The sequence below is a fragment of the Saprolegnia parasitica genome (assembly GCF_000151545.1).
Source record: "Saprolegnia parasitica CBS 223.65 unplaced genomic scaffold supercont2.244, whole genome shotgun sequence".
NCBI classification, from domain to species: domain Eukaryota; phylum Oomycota; class Saprolegniomycetes; order Saprolegniales; family Saprolegniaceae; genus Saprolegnia; species Saprolegnia parasitica.
The window spans coordinates 1-10,862 of record NW_012156638.1 but is presented as its reverse complement, the minus strand read 5'-3'; the positions used below and the strand labels follow the sequence as shown (position 1 = coordinate 10,862).

The 10,862-nt window shown below is 58.3% G+C and overlaps 5 protein-coding genes across 5 annotated transcripts; 1 reads left to right on the top strand and 4 right to left on the bottom strand.

Annotated features, from left to right (window-relative positions):
* Window positions 1–763: 763 nt before the first annotated feature.
* SPRG_15344 (hypothetical protein) lies at window positions 764–2,072 on the bottom strand (the record flags this gene model as incomplete). The annotated part of the gene is made up of 2 exons (XM_012355436.1): window positions 764–1,894; window positions 1,944–2,072. The coding sequence occupies 2 exons, from the start codon at window positions 2,070–2,072 to the stop codon at window positions 764–766; spliced, it is 1,260 nt and encodes a 419-aa protein (XP_012210826.1).
* Window positions 2,073–3,015: 943 nt separating this feature from the next.
* SPRG_15343 (hypothetical protein) lies at window positions 3,016–5,853 on the top strand (the record flags this gene model as incomplete). The annotated part of the gene is made up of 2 exons (XM_012355435.1): window positions 3,016–3,075; window positions 3,139–5,853. 2 exons carry the CDS (start codon window positions 3,016–3,018, stop codon window positions 5,851–5,853), a joined length of 2,775 nt encoding a protein of 924 aa, XP_012210825.1.
* Window positions 5,854–6,298: 445 nt separating this feature from the next.
* Window positions 6,299–6,708, bottom strand: SPRG_15342 (hypothetical protein; the record flags this gene model as incomplete). Its single annotated transcript, XM_012355434.1, has 2 exons — window positions 6,299–6,526; window positions 6,574–6,708. The coding sequence occupies 2 exons, from the start codon at window positions 6,706–6,708 to the stop codon at window positions 6,299–6,301; spliced, it is 363 nt and encodes a 120-aa protein (XP_012210824.1).
* Window positions 6,709–7,274: 566 nt separating this feature from the next.
* On the bottom strand, window positions 7,275–9,409 carry SPRG_15341 (hypothetical protein; the record flags this gene model as incomplete). Its single annotated transcript, XM_012355433.1, has 10 exons — window positions 7,275–7,551; window positions 7,637–7,932; window positions 7,985–8,149; window positions 8,209–8,302; window positions 8,346–8,506; window positions 8,552–8,736; window positions 8,787–8,922; window positions 8,977–9,152; window positions 9,203–9,248; window positions 9,296–9,409. 10 exons carry the CDS (start codon window positions 9,407–9,409, stop codon window positions 7,275–7,277), a joined length of 1,650 nt encoding a protein of 549 aa, XP_012210823.1.
* Window positions 9,410–10,343: 934 nt separating this feature from the next.
* Window positions 10,344–10,748, bottom strand: SPRG_15340 (hypothetical protein; the record flags this gene model as incomplete). Its single annotated transcript, XM_012355432.1, has 1 exon — window positions 10,344–10,748. One exon carries the CDS (start codon window positions 10,746–10,748, stop codon window positions 10,344–10,346), a length of 405 nt encoding a protein of 134 aa, XP_012210822.1.
* Window positions 10,749–10,862: the final 114 nt, after the last annotated feature.

Sequence of the window (10,862 nt, the reverse complement as noted above, 5' to 3'; positions counted from 1 at the left end):
GAACATCATCATCATCATCATCATCCTGCAAACTTGACGGCATGTGCTCGAGCAAGCTGCGCCGACCCAAGCGGTCTCGGCCGTACACAAGCGCCTTGGTAGCTTCGTGAAAGAAGCAGAGCGCGAAGGGTCCTTCCAATGGCGCCAGAGCCTCGACAACGTGAGCGGCAACGACCGCCGGGTCCATGTCCGCGCGCGTCGCTTCACAGAGGACCTGGGCGACAACAGCCGTGTCGCTAGCACACATCGAGACGGAGAGGCCACCAAACACTTCGCCGTTCCATAGCAGCACGCTGCCGCTGTCGTCCAGAACGGGCTGCGTCGCGATGGTAGCACCGCGTAAATGCAGCACCGCGGCCGAGAGCACCACAGCGGCGCCGTTTTCGGACCGCTCGACCGAGCCAAAGTGGTCGGGGCCGCGTCGAGCAATGGCAGCCTCCACGTCCTGTCGGAGCTGGACACAGGTGGGCGAGGCGACCGCCGCCGCCGACCCGAGCAAGGCGGCAATCCCGCACATGGCAGCACCACCACGATACGTTGAGTGATGTGATTGGCTGCTCTATTTTATGTGGACCAATCCCATCGCCGTATTTGGTATCCTCTAGAAAGGGCAATCTCAACAGCCAAGCCAAGTCATGCGACCACCAAGCCTTGAATCAACGCATTTTTCTCACAGGATTGAGTAGAATCGACCGTGTGGAGTACCGGGTAGCCTTTATTCGCGGAGATTACTAGCGTCGATCTACCTACCGCCAGCGCGCGTCTACAGGGAGCCGTAGTTGACAGTGATGGTTTCTTCGAGCATGCTCGCCTCGCCGCTCGCTTCTTCATCCGCCGTGACCTTCCAAAAGCAGAGCAGCAAGCACATCGCGATCGGAATACCGCAGAGCGCACTCTGCCACAGCGTGGACGCGCCGTACTCTTGGTAGATGTAGCCGCCGAGGAAAGCGCCGAGGCCCGACCCAATGCCATTTTGGACGGCGTTGAGAATGCCCATCATGGTGCCATGCGAGTTGGGCGAGTTGCTCTTGACGAACGTCGTGAACGCAGTCCACATCAAGCCAAACGTGAGGCCTTGCAGCGCTTCAAACGGCAAAACCGCCCAGACGTTCGGGACGAAGGCGTAGACGGAGAGGCGCACCGAGTACGCGAGAAGCGAGAGGCCAATCGTCTTGGGAATACCGCACGTTCGCACGATCGCGTCGGCGAAGAAGAAGACGGGAATCTCCGAGCACGTTTGAAGCAACGTCGCGAGGCCCACGATCGCCGAGTTTTTCTCCGAGAGGTTGAAGAGGTACAGCATGAGGAAGCTATTGATCGTGCCAAAGACGATGCCAACGACAAACACGATGAGAAAGAGCAGCCGCACCGACGTCGAATGCAAAATCGGAGCCAAGACCGTCGAGAGCGACGGCGACTGCACCATCGGCGTGCCATGGATGCGGTACTCGACGTGCGGCAATGGCACGAGGATCGCGATCGCGGCAAACGAGAGCGCGAGCTGCGTGCTAAAGATGACGTAGATCCCGGATGTGGCGATGAGGAGGCTCAGGCCGTAGGCGCCGAGGCCGTAGCCGAGCGACCCGAAGAGCCGCTGGCGGCCATAGTCGGATTCGCGCAGCGCGAGCTGGTCGAGCATCGCATTGTTGGGCGAGTTTTGAAAGGCCGCCAGCGCAATCACAATGCAGAGGAACTGAAAGTTGGACACAAACTGGACCGTACAATTGAGAACCGCTCCGGTTGCAATGCAGAGCGTGTGGATGAGCCGCTGGTGCTGGACGACGTCGGCGGCAACGCCCCAGAACGGCGGCCCCACGACGTTGATGTACATGGGGATCGCCTGCAGCACACCGATCTCGACCTTGCTAAAGTGGCCTACATCTTGAAGAAACACCTATCCCAACGTGGACATCCATGAGACGCGGAGGCGGCGGGTGGCGTACCGCGAGGTAGCTCGCTGCCGACGACCCAGCGTAGTAGACAAAGTAGGCCAGCTGGAGGCGCCAGCCCGCCGAGACGCGCGCGGTCGGCGGGATCGAACTCAGGTCCTCAAAGTTGACCTTGCGCTCCATGCGTGAAGGTCGCAATCTTGGAAATGGAATCCTACCGAGCCATGGAAGGCCGCGGCTGATATATCCATATATTGTTTCGATATGGAGATGGAAGCGTGCCATATATTGCACAATGCGATTGTTTGGAGTCCATACACGCTGGCTCGCACTGCGTCGTAAAGTCCGAGTCCAAGTGACGTGGGTGAGAGGACAAACGGCTCGTCTTTGCAAGGGAAACCCGCGAATGGCGGAGTCAAACGTCGCGTCCACCAGCAAGATATGGAAGCCAGCGGTCCATATATAAAACGCTCCGATGATCCGGATAAACGTGGACACGGCTTCAACTTGAAGCGACGACCCCGGCAGGTTGTTCTCTCAGACAACCGGTTGGGCATTGCCATGTCCTGTACCGGTGATATGTTAGTCGTCCATATTTGCCATGTCTAGCGTAAATATGGCTAATGCCCCGGAAGGACGTGTGTCGGGCTTGCACTCCTCGCACGCGAACGCTTCACAGCGCAAGCACCTATGGCTTCCGCCTCGCCGCGTATCTGCATGCAGACCGTTGGCCTCTATGACGCGTGCAATAAGCCACATGGTGCTGCAGTGAGAGGCCGAGGTGGATAGTGCATCGCACCAAGCAACTCCCGTCTAGACTAATGCAGTAATATTTCCACCTGGCTCAATGCCACTAGACTCGTTGGCGAAGCGTACACTGAATGATACCTCATTAGCCAATACACGGACGCACAAAGGAGCTCTGCAGCTCTCCAGAGAGGCTGCTTTTAGCTGTCTCGTGGGGAAAACATCGGACTGTGATTGGCCAGTTGCGAGAGACGTTTCCCCGAACCGTCGCGCCTTTTGGACAAGGCGCCGAAGAGCCGTCGCGCGCTGGGATTGGCGCCGAATATTTGCGTCGGCTTCTGATTGGTACCAAAGTTTTGTTCCCGATCCAAGCCAGAGCATGCACATTGATCTCAGTATTCAACCACCGCACTCGAGCTCACCCTCGCAGTACCACCTTGTTCAACGATGAAGGTTATCCTCCTTGGCTTGGCGGCCGCTTCGGTTGCCACCGACCACGAAGCTGCTCTCCGAAGTCGAAGACGCCGCCTACGGCCAGTACCAGCCTCCGTCGCAGCCCGCGTACAACCGTCAACCCAGCTACAACCAAGCTGGCTACGGCAAGCAGCCTGCGTATGGCTACGACGGCGACTACGAGCAGCCCGACTCGGATGACGGCTATGCCAGTGGCTTCAAGAAGCCCAGTAAAGGCTACGGCAAGCAGCCCAGCACCGGCTACGGCTACGCCGACGACAACGGCGACTACGACCCGACGCCGATTTCGGACGAAGACCGCTTTCACCGCTTCTACGACAACCTCAAGATCTGCAAGGCTGAGAACGCGCTCGAGAGCTGTATCATCTCGTCTGCGTCGCGCGCCGACTGCATGAGTGCGACGCGCATCAAGCAGTGCACGTCGTCATTCATCACGGGTCTCTGCTCTGACTTGGAGTCGACGACGACCAAGGAGTACGACAACGGCTACGTCAAGTGTTCGGCCGACACGTGCACGGACGCGGCGCTGGCCGACTCGCTCCTCGTGTACAACAAGCTGCTCCGCGACGTCAACACGGCGCTGGACGTGACACCGCAGTTTGACCAGTGGTCGTTTACGACGATCAAGCTCGCCCTCGCGAGCACGCGCAACCACGCCGACTGCGTCATCAAGGGGTTCCTCAACTACCTCGATGGGTGCGCGACGTCGTCGGAACTGCCGAAGCGCGACCTCTTGTGCCTCGACGAAGCGCTCAACAACGGCAAGTGCGAGTGGGGCCGCGAGACCGCGGACGGCTGGAACTTGGCGCAGTTCCTCAAGACGTACGGTCAGGTGGCGTTCAACAGCGTCGTGTCGTCGATGCAGCACCGGTTCGGCGTCTCGAACGAGCGTGGCATCGACAAGGCGATCACGGAAGTCCTCGTCAGCGTCATGCAGGAGTCGACGCAGCTCGTCCAGACGGTCAACACCAAGTACGACTTTACAAACAAAGTGACGTCGGTCGACGTGTGCGCGGTGACGCTGCCCGCGTACCAATTGGACGCGGAAGAAGGCACGGACATTAGCACGGTGCTCTTCCACTTTGCCAAGACCGAGCAGGACGCGTTCAACTCGCTCGTGTACGGCGAGACGGTGTATGACAACCGTGCTCCGGACGACACGACCAAGGTCAACTTGTACGACAAGTGCGAGGCGTTCTTTGCGGAGACGAAGAAGGCTTTTGTCGAAGGCAAGGGCAAGGCCTGGACGTGCGTTCCTGGTATCGCGTTCCCGACGCGTATCAACGACGACGGTGACGTCGAGTGCATGTCGACGGACGGCAAGAACTGCCTATCGACAGGCGAGGACTGCGAGGCCATGATCACTGCCACGGACGACGCCAGCTTGAACCCGTTGACGTGCGGCGCCGACCACGACGCCAAGTGGGGCTCTACGGGGTACCTTGACACGACCCACTGGTGCAACCTAGGCCGCCGTGAGCTCGGCAACCAAGGCGACAAGTGCTTTACGTACAGCGGGTACTCGATCTTCTTCCTCGAGTCGGGCGAGACGCAAGACCTGACGCTTGAAGCGATCACGGACGCCCCCGAGACGTGCCGCACTGCGTCGTGGCAGGAACCAAAGTCGTGCAGCTCGCATTTGACGCAGTGGCAGATGCACGTCGGCTGCTGCAAGAGCTACGCGACCGTCCTCCAGGAGCTCCAAGACACGTGGGCCGCCAAGTACGAGAGCCGGTACGAGACCGACTACCACTACCGCGGGTACAAGCCGACCAAGAACGCGCCGACAGACAAGCACTACCGCACGCTCCTGGAGGAAGACAACCTTATGGAAGAAGGCGGGTACAGCAAGGCGCCGGCCAAGCCGACCGTGGTCTCGCCCAAGTACGACTGCAAGAACGCTGCTTATGAAACCACGATTTTGTCGCGCGCCGTCGAAGTGACCCAAGACAACTACTTTGGGCAGCTCACCGTGCGCACGGGCGAAGTCGAGACGACGACGACGAATGACATTGAGAACGTCAACAAGGCGCTCAACGAAGAGCTCGAGGAGTGGTTCCACCGCTGCACCAAGCTGCACGACGACTACGGCCACGAGGTCTCCAAGTGGTGCCTCTCGGTCCATGAGTTCTGGTACCCCAAGTGCACGGCCACACCCACGGACACGTCGGTCACGTGCCCGAGTGCGATCCAGGCCTGGTACGCGGCCCACCCCGACGCGATGGCCCTCCCACAGCCAGCAACCACGTACGCCTCGGCGCATGACGCGACGACACCTGTCTACGAAAACTACGACACTGTCTACTCCAACCACCGCCAGCACACGTGCTACATGGCGGCGAGTCCGGCGTACGTCGACGTGTGCGACTCGCTCCACGTCAGCTGGGACATTGCGACCGTCGTGCCGATCGTGAGCACCAAGTGCTTTCCGCAGTCGTGCGTCCTCGCGCAGCTGTCGCAGTGCATGGACATCCCCGAGCCGACGTACATGGCGATCGGGTACGACTATGTCGCCGAGCCGACGGACGGCTACAACGGGTACCGCCCGTCGAGCTACCAGCGCCCGTCCAGCTACGCCACGTACAACCAGTACTCGCGCGCCACCTTGGGCATGGAAGGCCCGTCGCTGACGGTGCTTATGGCTGTGGGCTTTGTCGCGGGTGTCGTCGTCGTTGCGGTCGCGCAGGTTGTGCTCAAGGCCCGCAACGCGCGCGACAATGGTAAAGGGTATCGCCTCGGCTAAGCTCGGTCGTAGCACCTCTTTCAGTAACTCTATCATGAATGGTCAATTTGTTAATGCTTCGCGATTTGTGCCTCGCTGTTGGATGACGTTGTTGCAATGACTACGCATCACTGCATACCGCTTTGTTAACCCCAGCCTGGGTACGGCAAAGCCATCGCGTATGGCGAACGCGAAACTTGGTATGTGTGCGAATCAATTCGGTCGATTGAGGAAATGACACCATTGACACAGCCGTGATGAAATCTACGAGATCTGCCACCAGCGATACACGAGATAGCACGCTGTTCAACGCCGTAGGGCTGGCAATGCTGTGTTCCAACGAGGCGTGGTAGGCTTGATCGCCGTACAAGTACGCCATGCCATTCTGTGGCTGTAGCTGTCCGACTGCCTCTTCTGGTGTAGTCTTTTGAAGCGTAAATACGAAGTGCATTTCGGAAAACGAACGCTACGGGTCGAGGACAAGGATGCACGATGCACTGGTGTCCTTGAGCGACTCGGAATTTGTGGTCGGTAGCGGGGCCACCAGTACGTTGCGCATCGACGGCTTGGCTTCCGGCAGTGCGCGCAGGAGGTCGGCGCCGTTGCTGTCGATGATGCGATATGTGCTTGCGCGCTTGGCGACAACGAAGGCACCGGCCGCCGACATGGCAAAGAGATGCCAGAGCGAGTGAAGCTACGCATGAGAAGATTCGTACCAACAAGATCGCATGGTTCACGTACCAGCCAGTAGGACGGAGACGAGTTGAAGAACCAGCAGAGCAACGCTCCGAGCCAGAGCATCAATCCGAGGCCGACCATTCTCAGGTTAAAGTTGTCGCTGTTGAAGACAAAGAGCTTGCCGATGCTATGCGACATGTCAGCTCCACCCACGTTTGCTCTCTTGTCGTACGTGTAGAACGAAACGCGCCAGCGCGTTCGGTAGGCTGCAATCACAAACTGCAGACATCGGGATCAGCCATGGATTTCATGACGCTGCAAAAGAGTTGTACGTACGTAGCCTGTCCACGCGATGAGGAGCTGGCCAGCACCAAGGCAACCAACAAGCACAAGGTTGATGGGCGCTGTGGGGTTGATGGCGAGAAGAACGATGAGCATGACACCACCGACCACTTGCGCAATGGCCTAGACCATCAGCGTTGTCCTTGAGCTTTAAAATAGGATTCTGCATCGAAACAACCGACCTTGGCGCGGGGACTCACGCCTGAGAGGTGAAACACACAGAGCAGAATGCTATTGAACGAGAGGCCAAAGTCGAGGCTCTACTTGCACGTGTATGCAACGGCTCCAGATCTGCAAGCGTACCAGGAGAGCTGAAAACGGCAGCGCGCAAAACCAGTTCAGGTCGCACGCGTGGTACAAACTGGACGCGACCCCGAGTGCTCCGAATAGCACCGCTTCCACTACATAGATGCTCAGACACGCTACATTTTCATGCGCAGTGTACCGTAAAGATGGCGCCGAATGGCAGCGACGGTCGCCGGGACGATGGCCACGTTGGTGATGACGAGGAACCAGCCGTGCCACTGCTCTTCAACAACGGTAACTGTATCGCAGAACGGTCCTGCATAACCGTACGCGCAGACACAGCGAGAATACACGAGGCCTTGGTACGTCGTCTTGGTGACGCAGTAGCCAGAGTCTCCGCACATGTCGTCGCTGCAGCCTTGGGCTTGGAGCACAAGTCCTTGCGTCCACGGTCTAGATATTGATGGATACCATGGGCAAATCAATCAGGAACATACGTCGAGTGTGTGGTTTGAACCACAATGTACCACGTGCCGACGGGGGGAAGCGCAGGGGGGGCCATGAGAGCGTGACGGAGCCGTTTCGATGGACGGCCGCGACCTCGTCTTGCACGAATTTGCTCTCACTCGTGAGCGCACTGCCGACACTCGATGACACGCCACGTGTCACACTTGCCTGGGCACCGTCCAAGCGATATGCATAGCGCGCCTCGGACGGATACTCGTCGACCCCGACGAGCATGACGAGCGATGCGATGGGAAAGGTTGCCGGTACAATCACGTGAAAAAGGAGGTTGGTTCCCGCCATATCGGGCGCGAGTCGCATGGTGTAGCCCTAAGCACACACTGCAGTCGAGAGTCGTTCGTTGGTGCGAAGGCGCGCAAACCAAGCCGTAGGTCGACGATGTGACGGGCACCGAAACCACGGGGTTGCTTGCCATGTACCATCGGTCGACAACACTTAGGGACCGCGTTGGGTTGACAATGATTTCGTCGAGCTGGACCCAGTCGGTGTTGCAGTCGTTCACGGTGGTCAAGGAAGCAGTGCAACCCTAATCCACGAAATCATATACCGGTTCTTGTTGGTCGCGCGCATATGGAGAGAGAATACCTGGACGGTATACGTGACGTTAAACTTGACACCGCGAGCGTTGGAACAAAGCGTCATGTCGGGGGTGTCGAGGTAGAGCAAGAGGTACCATACCCTATAACACTCGGATGACATGTCCATTTCAAGCACCGTCCGACCCTTCGGGGGGTGACAGAACATTCATGCGGTAGCTGCGGCGTCCAAGGGCACCTTGACCGCTCAGGTACGCTGTTGTTGAAGCATCCAGCGGGTTGGCGCGGTCGTGGAAGAGCGCGTAAAAGAACGATTGGGGTGTTCCCGGAGCCTTGGAGAGAGAAATCTAGGCATTGGCTCGACACCATCTGTTGTTCGTCATCGGACGTACGTCAATGGTGAAGGATGCCTCGGGCGTAAGCGCGAGCGCATACAACGCGATAAACTGGTTTGGGTCAAAGCACCCGCTCGCACTTGGCAAGGTGGTGCTTGCAACTTGGGCGGCGTTGACGACGGCGCTGGTTTCTTCTGGTGCAAAGGCCACGAGGGGCCACGCAAAGTAGGCGCACTCGGAGCCTAGAGTATGGCACACCGTGCAATTTGCATGTAAACTCGGATGCGCGCACCAAGGTGGGTCGTGTCGAGGCACCCTTGGAATTGCAGAACGAGGTGGTACCATACATTCGTGGTCGGGCCCATGCCAAAGTCCATGATCGAGCTCTCGAGGGCGCCCCCCCAGACACCAATAAAGTACCGACCGAGCTACGAACGACAACATAGATCGAAAGCCGGCTGCACACACACAAGTGGACGTACGCGGAGGTCTGGAATGGTCTGCGCAAGCCAGTACGACTCGGACGTGCCGTTGAAGCGAACGTCATAATCGGTCGTTGTCGGGAGACTGCCGTGCTTGAGCAAGAGCACGGGGGGCACGCGGCCGTGGAGGTCGCTGCGCGCAAACGTCAGCACGACCTGCGCCGTGCCGGGGCGTACTGACCGAGGCACACCATAAGTATTCCGTGGTGATGGTACAAGCACGTACCGTCAAAGGACGCGTACTCGATGCCATCGGTGCGCACCTTGCCGTTCTATCCAGCGCACATGTTGTTGAACCAGAGTTGCTAGAGCGCCGTACGACAAACTCGTTGGCTTGGGTCGTTGCATTGTTCTTCTGTGCGAGCGTGGCTACGACCAGTGCCAGCACGAGTCGCCAGCACGTGGCCGACGCGATGCAGCGCAGAAAGGACATGCAACACAAAGTGAAACCGCCCGGTTTCAAAACTTGGCGCCGGCATATCCAGCCAAATCAGTAGGAGGCGAGCTACCGTTGGCAGCCACTCCACATGCCGTCGACAAGAAGAGATGCTTTCGTGTAGAACTAGCATGGGTTGTTGGCCCAGATTGTGCACTTCTCTTGGAGCTCACACGTCGATGAGGTCGCTGCTCGCAGCAAGGTGGCCCGAGATCATATACACCGTAGCGTTCATTGAGCGGTAGAGCGGCGTAAAAACTCGTGCGGTGAACGGAAACAAATGTGCGTTGAAAGCATAGAAATGTGCGGCGGTCGATGTGCCAGAGTGTGTACTTTTGGACTGACGCCTCCTGTTGTCAATACAGCCCTCTCAATATTCTGCGCTGGATCTGTGAGGCTTCTTGAGCAACATCGGAACCTCAATCCTCATTCTGGGCAAGACCATGCTGGTCGAGTTGATGACTCTCGTGACGGCGTCAAGTGGTCCGCTGGATTTGTGTGGTGGCGGCGCCAAACGCGAATCGGAACGAGGCATCCAAGACGTGGGCGGAGACAGCGACGCCATCCTCGGTTTACTTGACCTCTAAGAGACTTTGCAGTAGCACTGCGCAAGGCTCAACCCAGGCGAGAATACAACACGAGCTTAGCAGCGCAAAAGCATGCAAGGCAGGTGGAGAGGGGGCGTCAAATGTGTGAGAATACACTCCTGAATTCTTGGTGATCATCGTTCAAGATACCTGAGACGAATGCGGCGGCTCTCAATATCTATCGTGACATCGGTCGTTGTCTAGGCTGTCTAATCAGCGCCATACCTGTCCTTCAGAACACAACTCGATTAGAGACGCCAACAGAAACTTACGTGGTTTGCAATCATACAGTGTGCATTGACATTTAGGGTTATACTCTCGATAGCTCTCTATATAGGATTTGTCTATACGAGTTTGTACGTCGCCTCGGCCGCCTTCGGCTTGCGAAGAACAACCTGCGCGACGACAACGACGACAACACCTGCGACAAAGCCGAAGGTGGCCAAGTACGTCGAGCTTGTCGACGCACTCGCCATGAGCGCGCGCGAGTACTGGTTGTACGTGGCGTAGCTGGACGGGCGCTGGTAGCTCGACGGGCGGTACCCGTTGTAGCCGTCCGTCGGCTCCGCGACATAGTCGTACCCGATCGCCATGTACGTCGGCTCGGGGATGTCCATGCACTGCGAGAGCTGCGCGAGGACGCACGACTGCGGAAAGCACTTGGTGCTCACGATCGGCACGACGGTCGCAATGTCCCAGCTGACGTGGAGCGAGTCGCAGACGTCGACGTACGCCGGACTCGCCGCCATGTAGCACGTGTGCTGGCGGTGGTTGGAGAACACGGTGTCGTAGTTTTCGTAGACAGGTGTCGTCGCGTCATGCGCCGAGGCGTACGTGGTTGCTGGCTGTGGGGAGGGGCCATC